General features: G+C 43.8%; 1 protein-coding gene across 1 annotated transcript in view; it reads right to left on the reverse strand.

Annotated features, from left to right (window-relative positions):
- Positions 1–24,179, reverse strand: part of Rgl (Ral guanine nucleotide dissociation stimulator-like) — a 144,812-nt gene that overhangs the window by 50,815 nt on the left and 69,818 nt on the right. The window contains exons 8-9 of the mRNA XM_065451159.2: positions 22,971–23,057; positions 3,259–3,503 (exon numbers count right to left, since the gene is read on the reverse strand). Of these exons, the coding sequence (XP_065307231.1) occupies positions 3,259–3,503; positions 22,971–23,057 (332 nt within the window). The remainder of the gene's footprint in view (positions 1–3,258; positions 3,504–22,970; positions 23,058–24,179) is intronic.

Below are 24,179 nucleotides of genomic sequence, written 5' to 3' on the forward strand. Positions count from 1 at the left end.
AAGCAAGCTGAGCACCTGTGCACGTTAAGCAGAGAGACAACTTTAGCAGCGGTGATAGTCGTGAGCATGACTGGCAATCTTCAGGCCAAACGACTGAGCTAGCAATTGTCAAACACCCCCCATTTACAGCATAAAAAGAAGCCTCGCTATAACGAAATGGCTTATCAAGAATTAATTAATTTAATGAAGTAATTGTAATTTTCCTGGAACTTACCATAGAAACAGTACATTTTCTTAAATTATCATTTTAATAAAGCAAAATTTTCCTTTAAAGGGGTGATGGCACCAAATTTGCAACCTTGGATTATGCATTGCATGCTAAACATTACGCATCCCACAGGAAGCTGGCAAAAAGTTTGCGCATACAAGGTGGTGGAAAATTTGTATTCAAATTTTTGTACATTGCAATTGACTCATACAGCAGTATGGCAACACTGATGGGTGGTGAAATGAAGTGCCTTCTGTGGTGGTCGATGGGCTTGGCATATGCGCGGTTTCATTCTTGCCTGCGCATCTCTGCAGTCAGCCTGAGAGACGCACATGCATGCATGCACTTCTTAATGTCGCAAAATACATGCCAAAATAGCAGTTGCTGAGAGCTTAAAGGCAGAAATTTCAAATTGAAGTTTTCGGTTAAATGTGTGCAGAGAGCCTAATTTTTTATTGTGTATAACCACACTAGCCCCTCTATTCTCGATTACAATGATAAACTGAGAATAGTAAAGCCTTGTCATGGCCCCTTTAGATACAACTAAGGTCAAGTATTCTCGGTTTAAACAAAAATGACAAAAAGAAAAAGAACCCAACAATACGTCAAAAATTTTCCCAAGAATTCGGTTCCAACTAAAAAGTGGCATCATAAGCAAATTCACAGAGAGAGAAAGATAAAGGGAAATAAGCAAATTCAGAGGGTGGCGACTGACACGCAGGTGCAAGCCTACATATTCTGCCCAATGCAAGAAGCCTGGCAAAGCCAAGGTTACTCGTTGGTCTACTGCTCAGGAAACCTCTACTTTATTCTTATTTAAACCATTTTGCCTGCTGCGGTGATGAGAACGTAACGCGAGTAGGGGTCTTACCGCTTTGGCCACTGGGATGGATGAATGGGCAAGCTCACCAATGGCAATGCAGGGTGGTATCTACCTAGTAACATTTTTTTTGTGTTTCATTCATTGGAGCTCTGTACCCACGTAATGGTATAGCCTAATTCTATTTGTGCTCAAATATCAAATGCACTCACTCTAAATTACTGCACAGTCATATCGCCATATGGCAGTGTGCCCTTTGCTAGACTGCTTATCTCGAACTCTTATTCTGGGCACTGCAGGTAACTGAAATGTTGAACAGGACTTGCAATTATACAGAATGTTTCAGCATCAATAAAATTTGTTAGCCAGATATACAGTGGAAAAAAAAAAAAGAAGCTCAACACCAAGAAGTATTCACTGAAAAAAACTGGTGAAAGGTTATCTGAAAAAGTGTATGTCGGGGCGTGCAACCCAAGGTCACTAAAAGTATCTTCCTTCCTGGTTATGGTCCATGACTGCAAAGATAACATTTAAGTATAAAACTGGTAGTTCCTTTGACTATGATTACAAATCTCTATGCTTCGGCTGCAGGAGTGGTGAAATGGTAGAGTGCATGCTGGCATAGCATGATTCATGCATGTGGAAAGCTTGCATAAAGAGCCATCAATCTTGGGGACCTCAATACTGATCCGTACTTGCTCTCAAGCACAAGCACTGAGGCTTGTTGTACATAAATGCCGGAGTGTGCCTTCCGCCAGCCATGAAATGCATAACCTGATCAATATGTGGTAAAATGTGAAGCGTATGCTTACCAAGACACCATCATTTGGGAACACTAGCTGTTAACCCTTTAAGGCACCTTGTACACAATTGTGTACATTGTACTTCTGGTGTTTTTTTCGCGTTTAGGGCGCGCAATTTTCTATTAGGTTGGCTTTAGCACATTCCCAAACCTTAAACTGACAACCATGTACATTTTGGGCACCATCAGTCGCATTTCGTTGAAGATGTTCATATCAAAACAAGAAATGGAGGACGCCGGAGCTACAAAGAGCGGTGAGTCAAGTTCTTACTTTTTTAGAGCCACTTTTTTTTTATTGTGGCAAGCGAAAAAAATTAAACGCGCTTGTGCATTATATGAAGTACCGAGGAGTGATAATTTCATCCTTTCTGAGGAGATGACCAAGTGCTAACGCTTGCACGCGCATGTGTACACGATTGTGTACAAAGCGCCGTGGTCGCTGCAGAAATGAAGAACGCTGAGAGTTGCTTTGATTTTCTTTCCAGGTTTTTTGGCCATTCGTCGTTCTTCTTTCTACAATGCAAACAAGCATAAGAAAACCCAAAAGACAGCTGAAAGGCTTTTGGAGCTCATTGCTGATAAATGTTTCAGACGTCGGGGAAGGTGACGAAGAAGAAGCTACGTGTGAAGCGACCGACGCCTGCGTTGCAGCTGCATTCACCAACCTCACAGAAGAGGAAGATGCTGCTGCAGGGGAAACGCAAGCTGAAGAAGTGGACACAGAGTGCTTTTTCCTTTTGTGAACCTGGGTATCTGCAATTCTTGGCTGGACTACCACCGCGACAATCAAACGCTGCCTAGAGCTAAACTCCTATATTTGATGAATTTTCGCTTGCTTGCAAGCTGCCGAAGCATTAATTAAGTCGGTACTACCAGAGAAAAAGCGTGGAAGGCCTTCTCTTGCAGAGATCCAAGCACCACAACCAAAGATAGGGCAAAAAAGCCTGAATATCGCTTCCTCGCACCGACGCGCACTACGACTCCTGTGACCATTGGCCCGAATCCCGCGACCAGAAGGTGCGAATTAGGTGCAAGCTCGAGAAGTGCACACGAGGCGCCCGGATATTCTGCATGAAATGCGCCCTGCAACTGTGCCTGAAGAAAGAAAGAAATTGCTTCCTCGCATTCCACAAGTGAATTTTGTGACCACCGAGGCGCTGTGTACACAATTGTGTACGATGTTGCAAATAATAAAGTTTCATGATAATTTTGAAGAATTCGATGGTTTTGTGTTTCTTAGGTTCCCAAAAGAATGTTTATATATAAAAAGATTTTTTTCTATGCATAATTGCAAGTGGCGCCTGAAAGGGTTAATCGGCTAAGTCGGGTGTAACTCAACAGGTGTAACTCAATGGGAAAGCACAATGGCCACATGTGACAAATCACATGATGTACAAGCGCCACGAAGGAGCATAAGAAAAAGTTCACCTTTGTTCATCCGAAAGCATGGGCAGTGTTTCAAACCAAGCCACAAATGCAGGATCTGGCTGGAGGCTATAGCAGTTAGCAGCACTCTGGAGAAGCTTTATCTGTGCCAGGACACGAAACTCACGACGCCTCTTGTCAAAATTGAGCAGACCTCCAGGCAGCTCATCAGGAAGAGCGGCATCTAGCATGGTCAAATCCGTCAAAAAGATGCCCAGGTAAGGTACTGTACCCTGCATTGTGCCAGGCTGCAAGGAAACACATCCAGAGATCACAAGAGAGAAGGGCACTGTTGAAAATGCTTGCAGACCAAAAGCGCACTCAGTCTGTTAGCAGTGCCATGGTGACGTTTGCTACACTTCTTTCACTCACCTCAGCTTCACGCACAGCATGCACAGTATACAGCCTTGGCAAAGACTGCACAGTACATAGCGACGTAAGAAAAGAAAATCGTGGGACATTGCTAACTTCAAGCTATTACAACTCAGGAAGCCATGAAATATCAAATGAACATGCCCTGAAATAGTCTAGGGTTGGGCAAATATTCAATATTTTCGAGTATTTCATTGGTGTGCTATTTGGTATTCACTTCAGATTGAATTTCTGCATTCAAAATGTTCTGCGAATAGGTGGTGCCTTAACTGCACCCCCAGAGATGGCTCGCTCAGAGTAACAAAAGTCAATCTTGAAGGCCATGCTTTTGTGTACTGCAAGTGCCAGAAGTGATTTCAGGAGTTGAAAATACGTCATGGTTACCATGTTTTAGACATCACCTACAGAGACATGCATTTTTCTATTAAAATCATAGAAAAAAAGATTTTGTGCTTCCTGCTGCTGTTTTCTTGCTCCAATTTTGCAGCAAGACTGAATTTTATGGTCTGAATTGTTCAATACTACAACACTTGGCACTATTACTTACTTTGTTTGTCAATAAAGATATTACGAATTTGTCTTTGCCTGTGCCCCTCACAGTCAGTGATATTTAAAACATAGTGGCTATGTCATTTTCGGTGACTGCAGTATGGCGAGGCATAGCCTTCAAAATTTGTCTCCATTAATAACTTCGGCGTGCATTCAAGAGGCATGGACAAAGGTGAATTTGCAGTTTTTTCTTGAGAAACCAGGCAAGTAACAGTGCCAAGTGTTACATTGAACGATTCTGACCATAAAACATGATGGTGCTGCTAAATTTGAGCAAAAACAATATCGGTAAGCGAAAAATCTTTTTTCTATAAATTTAAGAGAAAAACATGCGTCTCTATTTAGACTGAATCTAAACTTGAAAACATGTACAATTGACAGTTTCAGTTTCGGTAAGCAAGTCACATTACCATTGACACAACTCATAGCCAAGGCAAGCTAAAAAAAAAGAATTCATTTACAATGCCGACCAACTTCTTATTTATAAAGTTTGTTTTCTCTCTCAGATTTGAACTTCCCCACAGAATTAGGTTTTCTTAAAAAAAATTATAAGTTTCGGATGCTCTACTGGCATTGCTAGATTTTTAGACCTCATTCGCACACACAATGTCAGAAACTGGCACTATTCAGGTTGTCCCAGTGTTCTTGCTTTTGTTGGCGAGATGGTTTCACAGCTTTCAGAGAGCCATAGAGGCTGTACAGCTGCTGCGATCAGATCTCCGTCAACTTTTCACCCAGTCATGGGACTAAGTGCTGATTAGGCCCGACAGCCATAGCAGTGTCAGGCAGCAAACAGTCGCAAGAAGTTTGCTGCTAATCGAATGGCTCATTGGTGACTGGGCGTGAAGTTATGCACATCGGCTAGACCGAGTGCCATAGAAGTGGTGCTTAGGTCCACAGATGACTAGCTGAAAATTACTGCAAGTATGCCTGCCCACCAAGTTTGTCTGTGCATTTACTGGACAAAATGAGTTAGTAAGCCACCACCTTCTACAGGTTTTTAGCTCGCATGTAGGCAGAGAGCACCAAGTTGAATTTGCAGAACACCAACTAAATTGCTGGTATCCCGACTCCAAAGTTGCATGAGACATCTCACTGCATTTTGTGGAATTACAATGAATTGCAACACAAATCAGGCCATGCGAGACACAAAAGCGAAATGCTCTTGTAGCCTGTACATGCATTTTCTGTACTGCTGGCTATACTGCTGGCATTGTAAAAAATGTTGAACTTGCATTTTTGTATGACATGCAAATAACAGCACTGGAAATAAACTGTTTCTGGAGCTGAAACTGTTTCTGTCTTTGCGAATTAAGACCACCAACCTCCATTTTTTTTTATCTGTCAGCTACTGGCTTTTGTATCAAGGTTCTATGCAAATACCACAACTATTAATTTCTAAGTTATTATGGACTATTCATGACTCCAAGTAAATGCTCGCTACCTGGCGGCCGCACCGAGAAACAGCCAATCCAAGTTCAGGTTTGAAGCAAAAGAGGGTGTCCTATCATGGCATGCACTGAACACCACGTAGTTCTCAAATCATTGTGATGCTGCCACACACGAGCCCGAAAATGTAATAATTTGGATGTCGAAAGACTTTTGTTGTGTACTATTATGAGTGTCATCGCGGTAGAAAGGCAGCAATGTACGATTTCGTCGCTTCTAGAAAGAAGCTATTTCGATAAGAAACTTCCACATTGGGAAAAGGCAATTGATACTATATCGGCTTGTTCGAAGCACTTCACTCGGGTCGACTTCTTTATTTCTGGCGAAAAGACAATTGCTTTCTTTTTGTTCTTTTTAAATACAGTCAAACCTCAATATATCGAACACAGATATATCAAATTATTGCATATATTGAACACTTTCTGTATCACCTGAAAAATTGCATGCATTTTTTATTTCGAATAGGGTTAGACGCAAAACGGATATATCGAACTCTGCCACCCTGGACCACGTGCACTCTGTTGATAGGCGGTGACCTTTCCGCAACACCATCGAAGATAGCGGTGACGCCATGGGCGTTCCCGACTGCTCCGCATTATAGCTGCACACATTGATCGTGACGAGGGAGCCATTTGAACATAGCGCCGTTATGCACGCAATGGCTTGGCTTGTTTGCCAACGCCAACGACGCATTTGATTTGCTGCACTGACTCCTCCTCAGTGCCACACTCTGCGCCTGCCGCATCTCGGGAGGACTGGCGGTTTGCATTCACAAAGATGCGCGACAGCGCGCGCTTAGTGGGCTCACTCACAGATGCCTTGGCAGACGCCACTTAATACTTTGTTATTGATAGTGTTTCAAAATGCTTCAACTGACGGACATGAAGATAGCAGCAGAAGTAGCGACCAAACGAAGACACTGCCGAAGTTGATCCTGAAGGTGCTGATGTTGCCTCGCTCCCGACTTCAATTGGGGCTGTAGCTGCTTTGGCCCTTCTACGCTGCTACTGCGGTGCAATAGAGGGCACTGGCCTATCGCTTGTGGATTGATTAGACTAAGCTGAGGACTGTGTTTAAGCATGCGGCGGCCAATAAGAAGCAGGCTACACCGCTGCAGTATTTTCAGCCAAATAAATACTTTGTGTGAAGCTTTAATTCTTTCGGGACCGCAGTCCGGATATCGTAAAAAAATGCACGATCAAATTGCACGATCAAATTGCACGCGCACTCAAACGCAAAATTTTCGCGGTGGAACACGTGTCGCCATCTAGTGGGGTCGATTCACATCTCTAGTTTTCGTTTTTGTGCAATTCGCCTCTCTCGCAGCAGGCGGCGACGTAGGAGAGATTTTAATCTTGGGCGCGGCGGCGGCCGAGATTGAGAAGCATGGCGTCGACGTCGCGTCAGGCCGCGCGAAGAAAGAAGCATCTGTCGCATGATTCAGCTGCTTCGACTGTGGATTTTTTTTTATACAACGAGTAGCAAAGAGTCCGAAGATGAATTCTCAAGCTCTGATTTCAGTTCAGAGAGTGATTCAGCGTCGCGATCACCTGGACCGTCAACTAGTGTCCGAAGTGAGTATTTAGTTTCGCCAGGGGGCGGACACTCCGTATACATCCCATTGGCCGTTTTTGAGCAGACGCTCTTTCGACGCTAGCGCCAAGGTCCCCTTCAGTTACGGCCCTAATGAAGGGGCGACGCATTAGGCAAAATGGCGGCGCACATGATTGTTTACGTTGCCATGGCAACAGCAACAGCAGCCGCGCGGCGCCTCCTCTCCCAAACGTTTTTCTTTCCTTTTTGTTTTTATTATGCCGACCCGCTCCACTCTCTTTCTCTCTTTCCCCCATGTCGCGCGCGCCGCTCACTTTTTTTTTGTTTTTACCCGTAAGCGGCGCGTTTTTTCTTTTTTATAGCGCGCTTGTTACCGCGCGCCACGCGCCAGCTCGCAAGCAATGCGCGCGCTACGCGGCGCATTGGCATTGCTTGCGAGCTGGCGCGTGGTGCGCCGTGGGCTATGCATTGGCACGCACGCAGTCTTGCCCATACTTATATTATACCAGCATGTGGCGGGACATAAAAAAAATTCTACTTCCAACACAACAGATGTTCAGCCTCGCTTTATTGACTTCGTTTCCGAAAAGAGATTTTTCTTACAACGTGGTGTGATACACGCTCCAAAAATGAGCAAAAGTGAGAGGTGCATGACATATACAAGAGTACTAAAGACAAAAGTTCACAGATGGTGAAATAACAAAAGAAAGCGTGCAGTGAAAGCGCTAGAAAACGCGAAGGGCATTCCATGTACACACATATAAAAACAACATTTTTATATAACGTCCTCAAGACCTAAATGTAGACGAGCTCCTGATATGTGCACTAAGATATTGCACAAAATTGGACGACGTGTATGACGTAGTCATGACAACTATAAAAAGGGAAAACTCACTAGTAATGGCAAAAACAAGGACACGCAAAACACCTGAAAGATAGAATAAAATGCTAACATTGTTTGATTGAGAGCCATACCAAAAGAAAGCTCACTTATAGATCTGCACGAAAATATATGAAATGCTTGACATGTTCATTACTACTGAACAAATTGAAAAAAACATGGCAGAAAAAAATAACATCGTACTAAAAACTGAAACAAACATTATCACATTATTTCGCACTTGGTCACAACTTGAGTAAAGGTGGCAAGGGAACAGGAGATAGTCGGCTTTTGCAGCAGCACATAGAAAACATTCGCAGAAAGGCGTATTCCTCAATCAAAGACCAGGTAAAACAAGCCAACACGACCCTTCTTTCTACCCGAATGCAATGCTTAGCAGTAAAATTACGTCACTTAAGGCACTAAGTCGTACCTACTGGGCTGTCCCTTGTATAATAAACATGAACTGCAAAAATCTGCATGTAGGACACTTGCAATGCTCATGCTTTCCAGAGGAAAAAAAAGCGTATCATGCCTACACATGAAGGTTGTTCGCGCGGTTTTCCCATCGGGGGTTACTGAGATAGTACACAAACACTAACAGTAATTTTTCAGCTGTTAGTTGGTTTGTAGAACATGATACACAGAAAAAGCACTGAGGGCGGTATGGAAAGCTGGGCAAGTTACTGAAGTTGCAGAATGAGACTTGGCACAGAAAAACACAAGTCACAGACCAGGTGACAATGAGGAGGAACATCTATTTGTCAGCTTTCTCTACCGAGAAGAGGCAAGTGTAGCACAATCAAGGCGCAACGACGTCCGGAGCCTCATGGAGTACACAAATGGACAGGGCTGTGTTCGTGTACATGCGCCTTCTGATGTCCTTGGGTCTGAGCGCTCACCTGTTGTCTTTGGGCACCCGGAACAACCTTGCAGGGCTTGTTTTTGAGGTATTTGTGCACCACTGCACGATGCACGAGCGGTACGAGTCCGTGAAACGGGTGAAACATCGCGGAGCACAAGCACACAGCTACCGAGGAACACAGAACTGACTAAACTAGCCACGTCGGTAAACGCACAGCAGCGCACGTATCTCGATGACAGTAGATAACAAAAATAAAGCGTTACGTAGCGGACTAAGCAGCAGCCGGGCCGGCGGGGATGGCACGGCGGCGCGGCGCGTAGACAGTCGAAGGTGAGGGAGTTGAGAGTGTATTACGAGAGAGGGCGTAGGGAGAGGAGCCTAGCGGGGGGAAGGGCTTGGCCACCTGGATCGGCGCGCGTGCGCGCGATGATCTACGAGGCCATGCAAGGGAAACGGATTTTTGCGTCGCCCTGTACACAGATGGCGCCAATTTCCTGCGCCACCGGAACCGAGGAGTGTCCCCCCCCTGGTTTCGCTTTCCGCTCGCTCTTGACAACCTAAGGGAACGACGTCATGCCCCTGCGGCAGAAGCGTATTCAGTTTTCTCTCAAGCAGGAACCTGGTGTGCATCTGACCGAAAATGTGGGTGTGGCACTCCAAAGCACCACAAAGAGATTCCTGACCACCCTGGATTTCTTTTTCCTTTTTTTCTCGGCCGAAGTTATCCAAACTGTTTGCGAAAAAACCAATAAATATGCTTACACGAAGATCTTGGAGAAGCCCACTCATGCTCGTCCCGATGGGTCTTGGGAAGAGGTCACTACAAGTGAAATGAGAAAGTTCATTGGCCTCATGATCTACATGGGCATCTTGAAAGCATCACGAATCCAGCTGTACTGGAATGTAGGAAGCATCTATAGTGGTCTGCTGCCACCACGAATTATGCCGCAGCGTCGCTTCATAGCAGTGCTTGCGATGCTACATGTCGACGACTTGGATGATGTCACCCAGCTGTCAAAAGGAAAGCTTCGCTTCGTGTGGTGGCTTCTGCAGCACATGAACAAAGTGTCCGCAAAGCTATTTCAGCCTCATCGAGACCTCTCTGTGGATGAGCGCATGGTGAAGTCGAAAGGGAGATCAGGGATACAGCAGTACATCAAGGATAAAGTGACCAAGTGGGGCTATAAGCTGTGGGTTCTTGCAGACCCGGTCACCGGGTATACAGTGCAGTTTGCTGTATACACAGGCAAGTGCGAGCAGCCAGGGCCGCACAGGTTGGCTTTCGATGTAGTTTGCCAGCTGTGTGCACAACACTTTGATCAGGGCTACAAAATTTTTATGGATAATTTTTACACCTCCACACACCTGTTCAGTCACCTCCTCGATCGGAAAACATTGGCTTGCGGGACTACGCGAAAAGACCGCCGGGGATTCCCTGCTGAATTGAAAGACATGTGCTGGGAAAAGAAAGCTCAACGAGGTGAAATTAGATGGTGGCGTGACCAAGAAATTCTCTATATTCAATGGAAAGACCGACGCGTAGTAAACATGATGAGCACGATGCACACAGCCAATGAGACAGTCACCGCAAAAAGAAGACAAAGAAGTGGAAGTACCTGGACCCGAATTTCTATCCCAAAGCCTTTGCTAATTCACGATTACAATTCTGGAATGCTTGGAGTGGACAAATCAGATCAGATGATTGGCTACTACAATGTACTGATGCGCAGTGTCCGCTGGTGGAAGACTCTTCTTCCACTGCATCGATATAGCATGCGTGAATAGTTTAATACTATTCCAAGAATATCGCAAATTACATCCAGAAGTCCCTGAGCTGGCCAGAAATGCTTCCTTTGACCATTTAGCTTTCAGGGAGGAACTGGTGCAACAGCTTCTTCATCTTGAAGGAGCCAAGCAAACTCGTGCTCCTCCACCACCACCTGCAAAGCCTCCACTTCACAAGCCCCAAAATGTGGAGAGACGAAAAAATTGTAAACTTTGCTATCGACAAACAAAAAATGAGGTCAAAACTACTGTTTTCTGCAGTGACTGCAACGCACATTTGTGCTTCAATGCTTCGTGGAACTGTTTCCTTGAGTGGCACAGAGAGGGTGCACAGAGGTGTGAGAAATCACACACACACAAAAAAATGTACATAAGCCTGCAAAGTTTTTTTGCCTCAAAGTTGTCATAGAGGTATTGTAGCACATTTTGTATATTCTGGAATTTTTTTAGTGCTGCTTTTTACTTTCACATGCAAAAATTTCCAACTTTTTTTGTTTACTTGAAAATTTTGCATTTTGAGTTTTTTTTCCTGTTATGTATACTATTTAGTCATATCAATTTTTCTACAATAAAAGGCCAATCACTTAGCTTCATTTTGATGCATGTTTCAACAAGATAGTGCAAAAATTTCATTGAATAAAAAAATATTTTGAAGCATGTATCAGAATTGCCTTCTTTTGGGCGGTCCCAAAAGAGTTAAGCGAGTATTTACTACGCCACGATTGGGGCGCGATCGGGGATTGTTGTTCGGAGCGCGCGTTTCGTTGCGCACGTGATTGGCCTAGACCGCGCCGAATTCGCACGACTAAAAGTCGGCACGGCCTACGCAAATTGCATGTGGCGCAATCGATCGTGCACTCCCGGCTGACGAAGTCAGCGCGGCCTAGGCCAATCGCGTGTGGCACAACTGAATGCGCACTCCGAACAATGATCCCCGATCACATTCTTGGTTCATTGATTGATTTGCAGAAGTTTTGACACATTTTTTATGTGATCTTATACATCGAATTTCAGCTATATTGAACTATTTCGTGATCACCACGCTGTTCAATATATTGAGGTTCGACTGTATCGTGCTGGCGTTTCACATTGCAGAGTGTACTTTGATCAGGCAGACACTTTGATAAATTAGAGTGATGTACGCTTAAGCTCAATTTGGTTTTTGTTTGTTTATAGTTTTCTGCTCCAGCATTAGTGTTACTAATGCTTTAAGCAGCAGGAATATTCTCACTAATGGACTTTTGTCAGCAGGCATGGTAGGAGGAATGATAACTGCCTTGGAAGGTCTGAAGTTGATCATGATTCATGTTATGCTGTAATGTGACTATGGTTTTCATAGCACACTTTAATTTAACGGTACAAGCAGAAGATGCTGTTTTCTCATTAAATGCAACATATTGTCAGTTTATTTGTGTGCAAGAAATTTAGAAGCAACTGCAAACAGCGCTCATTCAAATTTTGGAGCGTTTGACCTGGGCACAGTGCCACTAGTTAGCTTTCCAACACTGCTCGCAGCTAAATTCCATTACAACTGGTTCAATTTGTAGCATTTACACTGATACAACTGACTTTGCTAAAAGAAAACCCTTGCTAAATTGTGGAAACCTGTTGGAAGAAACTCAACTTGTTCTGATTGGTGGTTATTCACTTTTCACGTTTCACTGGGTTTGATAATTTCTATGGGCGGCAAGTGTCTGCTGTGTTCGCCTACCTTGAACACTGCGTACTGCGAGCACGTACAAGCGCCAGTTTTAGGGTGCAGATGACCTTACCACATGTATCATGTAACTACAGTGGTGGTCCAGCCAGTTTAGGATTTGGAGCAATTTTGGGAGCAGGAAAAATGTCATTCTGGAGCAGTTATGGAGCAGAAAAATTTGTCTTTTTAGAGCATTTGGAGTAGTACGGCAGTAATCTGTAGCCATTTGGCAAAGCTTGTTATTACTGTGCAATCAGTAAGTGAAGAGTGACGCAAGACACAAAGCCAACGGCAGCACAAAATTACGAATGCACCAGAATGATTTGCGCCGTTATGCGTGCACAAGACAAAAAGTGATGGCCAATGTCCTATGTGCATTCCAAATGGCCGATGTGCTTTGATTGACTTTACCGCACCAGACAAAATGTGTATTAGTATGCCTAAAACAATGCTAGAAGCTTGACAAGACTACGCGTCTATGAACAGTGCCAAAATGAGTACCGTTGTGCACTATGTCGCAAAGATGGTACACTCGCTTTTGTTGTGAGGAAGATTGTCGCCTTCCCGTGTGTCGTGTGGCATCCGCGAATAGGTATCAGTCGATTCGGCGCAAAACCATAATTTTTCTCACCTATACCCAACTGACCATTCGTAGCGCTACCGATTAGGCCTAACTAGGCCGAGGCAGTGTGCCAAGGCGAAAATTGGCTGTTAGCTGATTCGACCGGCAAGCTTTCCACAAGTCATCACGGAAAGCTTGCCGCTAATATGTTCGTATGAGTGGCTAACCGGCGATCAGTTCCGAGATCACGTATACGTGTTTTTGACAACTGTCGAAGCCGGCAGCTACTGCAATGGCGCATAGAATCTTGCAGATTGGCACAAGGTTCCAAACTGCATGTGCAAACGCATGAATCCGCGTGCATGAACACGTATATGATACGATCTCCGTGCCTTCCAGTGGCTAATTGGCCCTATACCTTCGCACATGAGCCCTGCTTTCGTCGCCGTTCCCTTTGTCGGCGTCGGGTATAAGAACTGTTTCGATTAGAGTTGATGACCGGGACGACACTTGTACTAATACAGGCATGTCTCATAATCAGATTGTGGTTCAGCCACGTAACTGTTTCTGTCCCAGACGTTCCTGTCCCGAAACCATCTGAGTGCCTTGGTTAGGCTACGTGCAATGCATCGGCCTCAGTCGAATATTTCATTTAATATGCAAAAACAGAGTAGCAAATATTTGAGTCGCGAAATGAATTATTTGAATGTTAAATTTATTCGTATAGTTGATTCGTAACGTCCGATTTTCGCACTCCCTAGAGGCCGCGAAAACGTCCGAAAAAACGAATCTGCTTTTTACTGCCCCCAAGGGCTCAAATCACCACATAAACGTTCGAAATAGCTCTGAAGGCCTGCAAGTACACTTACTAGGTTTATCGGTGCTCGCACTGTGACAGGGAAGCGAGTGCACGGATGTGTAATTAAGGAATACAGTACATACTGTGTGCCGTGATAATTGCCCCTTCCACTTTTGCAATGCTTCACCGCAACAATGCTTCGCGTACGCTTCACCGCATAACACTGCTGTATTAAGGAGAAGCTGACTTTCAGAAGCCGGCATTATTTAAACGCTTCGTGCTTTTCGAGCTTCGAAGCCATGGGGGAGGATTACAAAGAGGGAGTCGGCGCGATTGCTAACAGCGACGAATCGCTTTAATAAAAAAAAAAGGCACCGAACAGCAAGAAGCTTGGTTGCGGACGTCGAAGTAGCTGTAGGCCTAGCTGCGGTGGCCTAGCGCAGCGTTGCCGCGGCAGTGGATCTGCGTGCGAGAGTGCTTGTTCTAAACGGCGAGATAATAAACATGGAGGCGGAGGTGGCTTCGATTAATGCCGTTTCGGATCTACTATCATGGAAAAAGGTCCGGAAAATGGGACGGCGAAGAGTTTTTGCATAAGAAATTTTTGACATTCTTATACATTGACTATGCGGTACCATGGCAGTGGCGCGAAGGCGTCCGATCATTCGGCATGTCCGAAAAGTCGGGCGTCCGGAAAATCGTTCGTTGACTGTAGTTGCAAACCCCACTGAAAACATTGCATTGCCGCAAAAATGACAAAATACCGCGCTTTTGCGCAGTTGGCGCAAATGGCACTTGAGTGGGCGCAGCCAGGAGCAGGCAAGTCGAATTGTAGCAGAATGGCGCAAATGGCGCAGTTGGACCACCACTGTAACTATAAAAAGAAGGTGCACCCCGACTCACAAAGGGAACTCATTTGTTTTTATACCAAGACACACTGACCAGGTAGCTTTACAGTTTTTAGTCTCGTTCTATCAGTGTAGAATATCTGTATAGCTTCTGAAAGCAAGCGGACGTTACTGCCTATATACTGTATTGTGAGATGCTATATGTGGTATGCTGCAACCCGAGTCGGAGTGTGGGGTTGCTTATCAAGGTCGAAAACAGTCAAGTATCGTACCTGTAGCAGTGGAGCAATCCCGTGAACAAGTGCTTGCACCTTTTGGAGGCCCACTTCGCACAAACATTTTTTTTTCTGACCTCTGGCTCGCTTGAAAGGCTCTTTGTCTTTAAAAAAAAATCTGATGTGGCTTGCTGGGCAGGTTGGATATTTGCACGCACAGTGCAACTATTTCCGCGATTGTGTTGCTCAAATCCTTGAGGTGATAAATAAGGCGATTGGCAGCAAAGACCCTTTCACCTTCGATGAAACACCTTGATTCGACACCACAAAAGAGAAACGTGACCACAGCACCAAGCAAAAGAGCCGCCATGAACCTGGATGTCGTAGCCATCTTTGTTTATTTGGACATTGTTGCCAGCTCAAGTAGCTGACTCTGGAGTTGCCAATACAATTTGGTTTGAACCAAGTAATTGGTATTTCTGCCAGCTTAACTATAAGAAATGCTGTGGTATTTGCGGTCACTAAAATATGTGGCGGTACACAAGAGTACAGTATTCGAACCAATAAATCTGAAATTATTCAATCAGAATTAGTGTGCACTTCGAATTAGATTCCAACCTAAAAATTACTACATGCCCATCCCTGTGATATAGTCTATTCTTTTTAATACTTGGGTTTGTGAGAAAAATGTCTGGTTTAACTTTTGCAGGAGCTATACACCAAACTTCTTTTACAATATAAGATGTACAGGCAGACATGGACATAAAGAGAGTCATTAAAAGCAATGAACTAGTCTAAAGCAAGTTGACCACATTAGAAAAACAAAATTATACTTTGACCTCTTTCCTTAAGCCCTGTGCCTAATCATCTTGAAGATCATGCATTTGCTCAGACTTCTAAGGTGAAAAGGACAGATTGGTGGGCTAGCTGGTATGGCATTATTGACACAGTAGCGCAAAAAGCATACGGACGGCTTAAGAAGCAGACGGGACACAGCGCCATGCCCCATCTACTTCTTTCGCCGTCGATGTGCTTTTTGCACTACTGTGGCTACTGTAAAGGTGCCTGAAGTTTATGGAACATGAAAGCCATGAAAAAAATTGAATTTCTTCGTGTTCCGAGTATAAAGCATGGATGGTAAGAGGTGCACTGATGGGTCACATGCAAATGCAGGGTGCACTTCTTTCTAGGACATGTGCTTAGACTTCAAAGAAATGTAGCTTTTGTGGAAATCTCCTGCAGACACAAGTGTAGTCAATGATAATATATTAATATATGGGGTTTTACGTGCCAAAATTACTTTCCGATTATGAGGCACGCTATAGTGGAGGATTTCGGAAATTTCGACCACCTGAGGTTCTTTAACGTGCATCTAAATCTAAGTACACGGGTGTAGTCAATTACATGTGAATGGTATAATTAGAACATCAATGGCAGTGTGAAGCATGTGTATCAGGTTAGTTGAATGACAGCACAATTTATTTTGACCAATTACATTTAAGAATAGAAAACAAATTGCACTATACCTACCTAATTTCAACCAATCTTGTTACCAGCAATACGAACACAGAGCTTGAGAAGGTTAACAATATGGCTTCACTTGTCTTAATCACAGATGTCAGCTTACTGCACTCAGTAAATGAGAACAAACCATGCTATTACTGAAGTTACCTCAACCTATGGGGAGCACACGCGCCCATTTTCTCCTACGTACTCATGTTGCGTTTACACATTGCGGACGTGCCGAGAGCTGGCGCAGACACGCTAAAGGTGCACTAGGTTCTCCCCAGTTCTTGCAATGAATGCATGCATTTTACTGCCCTTAAGGGCTCAAACCGCCACAGGCACATTTGAAAAAGCTCTGAAGGCCTGTCGATACACATATTAGGCATGTCGGTGCTCGTGCTGTGACAGGAGATACTGGGTGCATGCATGTATAATTAAGAAACACATACTATGTCCGGTGACAATAGCCCTTTCCCATACTTGTTATGCTTCACCGCAATACTTTTGCATATGCTTCACCAAGTAACATTTCTGTTAAGAGGCGAAGCTGACTTTTGAGAACTGGCATTATGCAACGTAACTTGCTTTTCGAGCTTTGAAGCCAATCGCAAGAACCACAAAGGCAGAGTCGGTGCCATTGCTGATAGCGGCAAATTCATTCAATGAAAAACATGGCACCAAACGGCAAGAAGCTTAAAGGGACACTAAAGGTTAATATTAAGTCAAGCTAAAGTGACAGATTAGTGCTTGAGAATCTGAGTCGTCAATATTATCGCGAACAGAGCCTTAATAATTGAGAAACTGAGGTAAATGCAGGACAAGATTAGAGACTCCCCCAGGACATTCAAGTACTTGCCTGATGATGAAAGCATTCCTCAGGTAAATTCTGTCACTAGTACACAACCACTCGTTGCAAAAAGCATCATTGTATTGTATTATAAGATGAAATAAAATGCTACTTGTACAGTTCTATTTCATTCTTAGAAAGAGGAACTAATTGAAATTGCCCTTGACAACGGCACGGGCAGTCGAAGAGCTTCATTTTCGCTCTACTCTGTGCCGCCCATGCTTTCGCGTTTCAGTAGTTTTGTTATCGCATACTGCTGCGATGGTTTTGGTGGCTCGTGAAACTCGCGCAAACTGCAAGTAGCAGAGAACTCAACTTCCATGTTTTCTAGCGGGATGCCCGAATGGTCTATGCCGCTTGACCAAAAAGCAGCTGCAGCGGCAAATCCACTGCTCTGTCTTGGCTCAGTGCCGCCGTCTGTCGGGCGCCATTTTACTCACCGATGGCAGCAAAGGGTGGTGATAGTGTATGCAATGTCACCACTCCCCCGGTTGGGGTGGCGGGAGATTTGAATTTCAAAAAAGGTATTTGAACTCTTCAGATGCAATTTGTTTGTAAACTAAGTCCTCCCTTGGCACGAAACAAGCGTTGCGAGGTTACTGGAATGGTATTTTAAACAGTCCACGTCGACTTAGTACTTGCCTTTAGTGTCCCTTTAATAGCGAATGTTGAAGCAGCTAGGCCTAGCGTTGCCGCAGTGGTGGCTACGGCTGCCAGCGGATCTGCATGCGAGAGCGCTGGTTCGAGGCGGCGAGGTAATCAAAACGGCAGCGATGGTGGCTTTGATAAATGCCATTTTGGACCTGCGGTCATGGCAAAAAGTCCCGAAAATTGAACGGCGAAGGGTTCTTGCGTCCGAAATTTCAGACATTCTGATACATTGACTCATCCGTATTATCGGGCATCTGGAAAGTCTGTACACTGGCAACTCCTCCAGCCGAAGCCAGGGCGTCAAAGATTAAATTAAAATTAAATTATGGGGTTTATGTGCCAAAACCACATTCTGATTATGAGGCAGGCCATAGTGGAGGACTCCGGAAATTTTGACCACCTGGGGTTCTTTAACGTGCACCTAGCTCTAAGCACATGGGTGTTTTCGCATTCCCCCCCCACCGAAATGTGGCCACCGTGGCTGGGGCCGTCAAAGACGATTTGTTAGAATTCCTGTCTCTTACTCGAGCCAACATCACCGTGACTTTCGTTCCCTTTCAATAAAATTACAGCTTATTTTCCCTGATAGAAGCACAAATTCCCCGAGTTTTCCCCAAGTTTTTCCAGACTACTCAAAACCCTAGAATTCCCGGTTCTCCTGGTTGGTAGTCACCCTGGTTACACTACTAGGTAGCATTTATCAAACATAGCTTTTCATAAAGCTGTGGTCTTTTAGTTTTTTCAAGCTAAGTGACCACATAATGCCATGTCATAAAACACACCAGATGCGAAATTGCACGAAAAAGAACCATCAGGTATAACACAATGACACAAGCATCTAATAATATCAGTGTGCTGAGCATCAGCATTACTTCTAGTGCACGGCCGAAAGTTAAAGGTGTCTTGAACTACCCTACGGGGTTGATGAAAAAAAAAAGATTGTCTGCAGATAGCATACGCTTCTGTGAACATCTCAGCCAAGTTTTGCAGACGTGCGTGGCATGTAAAGCTCGCAAGTGGAGTGTGAAGTCCCCGTTCTCTCAAATGCTCTCATTTCAACAAAAGCCTGCTCCTCACTCTTTTCTGTATGCTTTATTTCGTAATATAGCAGATTCCTATACGCTGCTGCTGTTGGCCAATAGCTGACATCAATCAAGGAGGGTGTGTAATCAGTGCGTTCCTTCCTACTGTTACTGTGTTTATTTATTGACACAATTTAATAAACAGGCTGAAATAAGCAAAAATCTGCTTTCGAATTTCGATAATTATGTACTTCCGGAAGAAGCCGACTATCCTCTGCTCACGCTCAGCCACAGCTGCCCGCAATGGAATTAAACTTTGGCCACCCTGTTTATTGGTGTTGTAGCTGTCAGATCTAGCTTATTTCAACTAGTTTTGAACACTCAACTAGCCTCAAACCATGCGAAACTTAAGGTCAGACCATACACACGCTTGCCAGTGTGCACTCACTCCGGGCCGATCCTGGTTAGATGCCTTGGCAGACTTCGCTTTGTATTGATACAGAATTGAGTTATTGATAGCACTTCAAAATGGGCAAGTTGGATGTGGCCACTATCCGTCATTCAAGTATGGTGCAGGACAAATCCGGTCTGTGCCACGTAGTGCGGCCAAACTGGAGCATATGAGCACGCACTCAAGCCCTCTTGTGCAGAAAGCAAAAGTTGCACAAATGCACTAAAGTTGCATGGTTGCATGTAGCTGTGGTTTGCTACGTAGAGTAGATACCACGGCCACCGCAGGGTGCCGTGACGAGTCCGCTGGCTGAGCGCACTGCGGCTCAATGAGGACAACTGCGTTTGGCTTATGTTTGGCACATCGTAATCGCCAAAATTGGAAGTAGTGGCACCTAAGAAAATGAAATTAATGAGGTTGTAGGCAAAATTTTTAAATAACATCTGCATCAGGTACAGAGCTTGCCAAAAAGATGTCTTGCACTTAATTGCTGCCCGTACGCTTAAGCTGATGGCTGTCTTTTGAAGTACATAAAATTGTGTGCCAAATTGTGCAGTGCACTTACGGGGCTGTCAATGCTGACTCTAGCCGACATAAGCATTGTTTGTTAAGCAGAATTTCACTACTAAATTTCATGCCTGATCTTTGCAGAATAAGGCTTTGCCAAAGGCAGAATTTGATCATTGTATGTTGCAAGCAGTGACAATCCTACCATGACATGCAGTTTATTTTTGTTTGTAGTCTGCAAAATGTTTTTTACAGCAGAATCCCGTTAATTTGATGCATTCCCATGCATTTCTATGAACCCAACTTTCATTATTTAGATCCTAAAATTGGCCTTTGCTGGATAATTTTAACATGACCAGTCAGCTGCTTGCACCTGATCCTTATGGTGACTTCAATAGTGACTTCTTTAGAGGCAGCATTTGCCTCGGCAGAGCTTAGAGCACAGTGAATGCGTTGAACACGTCATCTCCAGTCGAAAACACCTATTTTCGGCCTGCCCTGTGAAGATTGTCAAGGAATAATGGTAGCTCATAATTTCTCATAACAGTATCTACCTTATTCTAACACCTCTTTTATTTAAACAAAAAATAATTGATCTGGAAACCGCCGTTTGCATGCTTTCCCGCATAACGCTTGTGTACTGCAGCGAAGCTGAGTCCAGGAAACCGGTTGCCATAGTACAACACATACGTACTGGAACCTTGCCTATTCTTGCTAAAAATCAGCTTGGCTTTAACTTTCTACTTTGTGCACATAGAAAGCAGGTGTGTGATTTGTGGGCATGTTAGAATGGGGCAAATAGCACTGCCAAATGAATTGGAAATAAGTTCTCTTTTTTTTTCTGCATCTTCTTTAATTCAACCCGGCGAATAATTCAATCAATTTCATTGGTCCCATCAAGGTCGAATAAATGGAAGTCGACTGTAATGCTGAGGTGATTAATTATTAAATAGATCTAGTATATCTGGTGCCATACCAGTTTATTTATTTTAGCGGAGGCAGACTTGTTAAAAATATTGGGTCAGTTCTGTCACAACAGCTGGGTTAGTTGAAATAAATTCTGGGGTTTTACATGCCAAAACCATGATTCGATTATGAGGCACATTGTAGTGAGGGATTCCGGATTAATTTTGATCACTAGGGGATCTTTAATGTGCACCCAATGCATGGAACATGGGCGTTTCTGCATTTCACCCCCATTGAAATGCGGCTGCCACGGCCAGGATTTCATCCTGTGAAGCTGGATTAGTTGAAGAGGTGAACATAAGTTGTGCAAGAAATTGCAGTGTGACACTGACCAATCAGCAAAGTTTCATTAATTAACTGTGTAATTACTCACTTTAGGGCACAAACACCAATTAAAGATTTGAAGGCGATCAATAATAAAGCCATATCCTGTCAGCAGAAATCTTGTGCTTACACTAGTTTCAAGATATCTTTTTTGTGCGTGAAATGCATGATTGCCCCACTTCACACTTATCTACATTTTTCCACAGTGCTGTGAAGTTAACTCAATGTTTAGTAGTGTGGTTTGCTGGGCCAGTTGGTGCACGGTGAATGTATAAGGAGTCCCCGCAAGTACGGACATGAGCACAAGTAAGAAAAAACGGACAGGACAACGCAGCGTTGTCCTGTCCGTTTCTTCTTACCTTTGGTCGCGTCCGTACTTGCTGGAACCCCTTATACATTAACGCAATGTGTTTCACCACAGAATTTAACCTCAGAAAGACGCATTTCTCAAAACCGGTGATAAGCAAAACGTTTATGCTGAACTGATATGACTTGCTGTTCGGCTTCAATTATGCAATTAGGACATCTGCCCTAATATGAATGATTACAAAGTTAATTGCTGATGTTTCTTAATTAGCTAATACCACACTGCAATTTGTCATTCAAGTAATGTTCGCTTCTCTAAGCAATCCAGCTGATGCAACTGAATTGCACTATCTGCTACATAACATTTTTAGAAAGGCTACTTACACACAAAAAGATTACCAGCTGTATATAAACTGCACCATAGTACAAACCAACTACGTTGCATTTCCAGAGCCTTGAGAGCCACTACAACAATGGCATCCTGACCTTTAGGTGCATGGCCAGCTTTATGTTCCCCAGTCATTGTATTTGGGAAAAGTGCAGGCTTTTAACTTTGCTGGTCTAAAGCATTACACCCTATAGACTTGTGTATGGGCTGCACCCCCAACTTGGCAGACTAAAATTTGGAAAAAAATAATATTAACAGAGAAGCAATAAAGTTCAGTGACCCAATGCTGCGCATGCGCATCGGCGAATTTTTGAGCGTCGTGTACCTCCGCGTGCCACTACTATATGGTGAGAACCAGGGTGTGCACAAGATCTGGGGGGTGCACAAGTCGCCGGCTGTGCCGGCACCACTTTGACCAAAAGGTTCGGTCCCATGCAAGGGCCGCACCTCATCAAGATTGTGCAGAAAGGGCGGCCCTTACAAAAGTCAATACAATACTTTTGTAAGTTATAAGTTTTGAAAAGTTGCACTCCAGCTTCTTCGATGAGCTAGGATGCCAGTGACACTATGTTCCTGCCACACGTCCAAGGTGAATTGGATAACATAAAACTTTTTATGACCACCATTTTGCAGTATAGAGGTTTTTTTAGTACCTAGGAGCATTCAACTACAAAATATTTGCTACCTGCAGCTGTTACACTCCTGTGGTTGACAGTAAATTCTGTACCAAATTTTAAAAATGTTTGTGCCTTTTCAGAGTAGTTGCCAAGTTTTATAGACTTACAGTAATGAAATTTTTAAAAAATACTGCTAACTTAAAGTTATATACAGTAGTAAAGTTGTCCAGAACAGTTTTAAGGATGCGGGATTTGCAAGGAAGCTGGAGTCCTGCAAAACCTGGGTGCACAGCCTCGAATTCAAGGCTTCAGTGTGTATTATGTGACCTACACAATGATCCACTAAATAAAATGAAATTAACATTTGCAATGGAACCTGTGTCCCGTAAATTCTTGTGGCCTACTGTACCACATTCTCAGGTAGTCTGCACAACAAGTATTTATTTATATTTTGGCTTAATGAAACACACAATGCCTTTTGAAATTGTACATTTAACTGGGATACTTTATCTCTAAGATATCAAGTCTCTGTGACAGTCACACAGCTGCTCACCGAGCCTGCTGCCTGTTGTCGCTGCATTGCTTTCTGAAGCTGCCGGTCATCGTCACCTACTGTGTCCGCAAACTTTGCTGTTCCCTCCTGCAAGAAGTGGACACCAATCACACAATAACAGCATAAAAAAACAGCAACAAAGAGCATTCCTATACATATAACAAGTTACAAATCTCTAATTACTTCACACACAAGGAAAGAGCAACAAATAACAGCAATCCAAGCACACTTCAGCCCTTTCTCACATTTTTTCCCTTCCAGTGGCAAATGCCTCATCATAAACTTGGGAAGCTGATTATTAGTGCCTTATGAAGAGCAAATGGTAATCAGGCTATAATGAAGAGTCTTGCGATAGTGCCACGTTACAACATCACAGTGGCCTTGAGAAGGCTACTGGTCAATACTGTAAAGAGCATCAATTGACACCTCTTATATTTGGGTCATTCCATGCCAAGTATCCCAGATGTGTAGTTCAACTATCTCATATTTTCTTGTAAGAAATCATGGTTACTTTTTGCCTTGCTCTAAATCATTTTCCAGTATATTATTGCTGTAAAACATTTTCTTGTCACGTGATGTGCTTCTCAAAGTTTGCTCAAGTACGTGAAGCATGGTTTTGCAAGAAAATATATAAAGGTTATTTCAGTGTGCAACACTGCACAACTTCACCTGCTGAACCTACAAAGGTTTGTTTTTATATGTAGTAGCGTTTATTGGCAACTTCAGCCGATAAAAGTGCTTAAAGGGTTCCTGAACCACCCCTTGGGCTTGGTGAAAAAACAGTCTGCACATAGCATGTGCTGGTGAACATTTCGGCCAAGTTGTTGTCGTACGCAGCGTGTGGAGCTTGTAAGCGGAGAGCAATGTCACCTTTCTCTCAAATGCACTCTTTTCAACAGAAGTGTGCTCCTCATTCTTTACTCAAATGATATTGCGCAACAAAAAAACGACACGGACGTAAGAGAAGACACACCAAGTGCTTGGTATGTCGTCTTCTCTTACGTCTGTGTCGTTTTTTTTGTTGTGCAATATCACTTGAGTAATGGATTACCAACTTGCCCGAGATGCTGCTCTCCTCATTCTCTTCTGGAAACATTATTTCTCAATAAAGCCGATTCCCATATGTGGCTGCTAATACCCAATAGCTGACATCAATCAATAAAGGTGTTTGGATCAGTGCACTTCTTCCTAATGTTACTGTGTGCATTT

This window comes from Dermacentor albipictus, chromosome 1, assembly GCF_038994185.2.
Source record: "Dermacentor albipictus isolate Rhodes 1998 colony chromosome 1, USDA_Dalb.pri_finalv2, whole genome shotgun sequence".
NCBI classification, from domain to species: Eukaryota; Metazoa; Arthropoda; class Arachnida; order Ixodida; family Ixodidae; genus Dermacentor; species Dermacentor albipictus.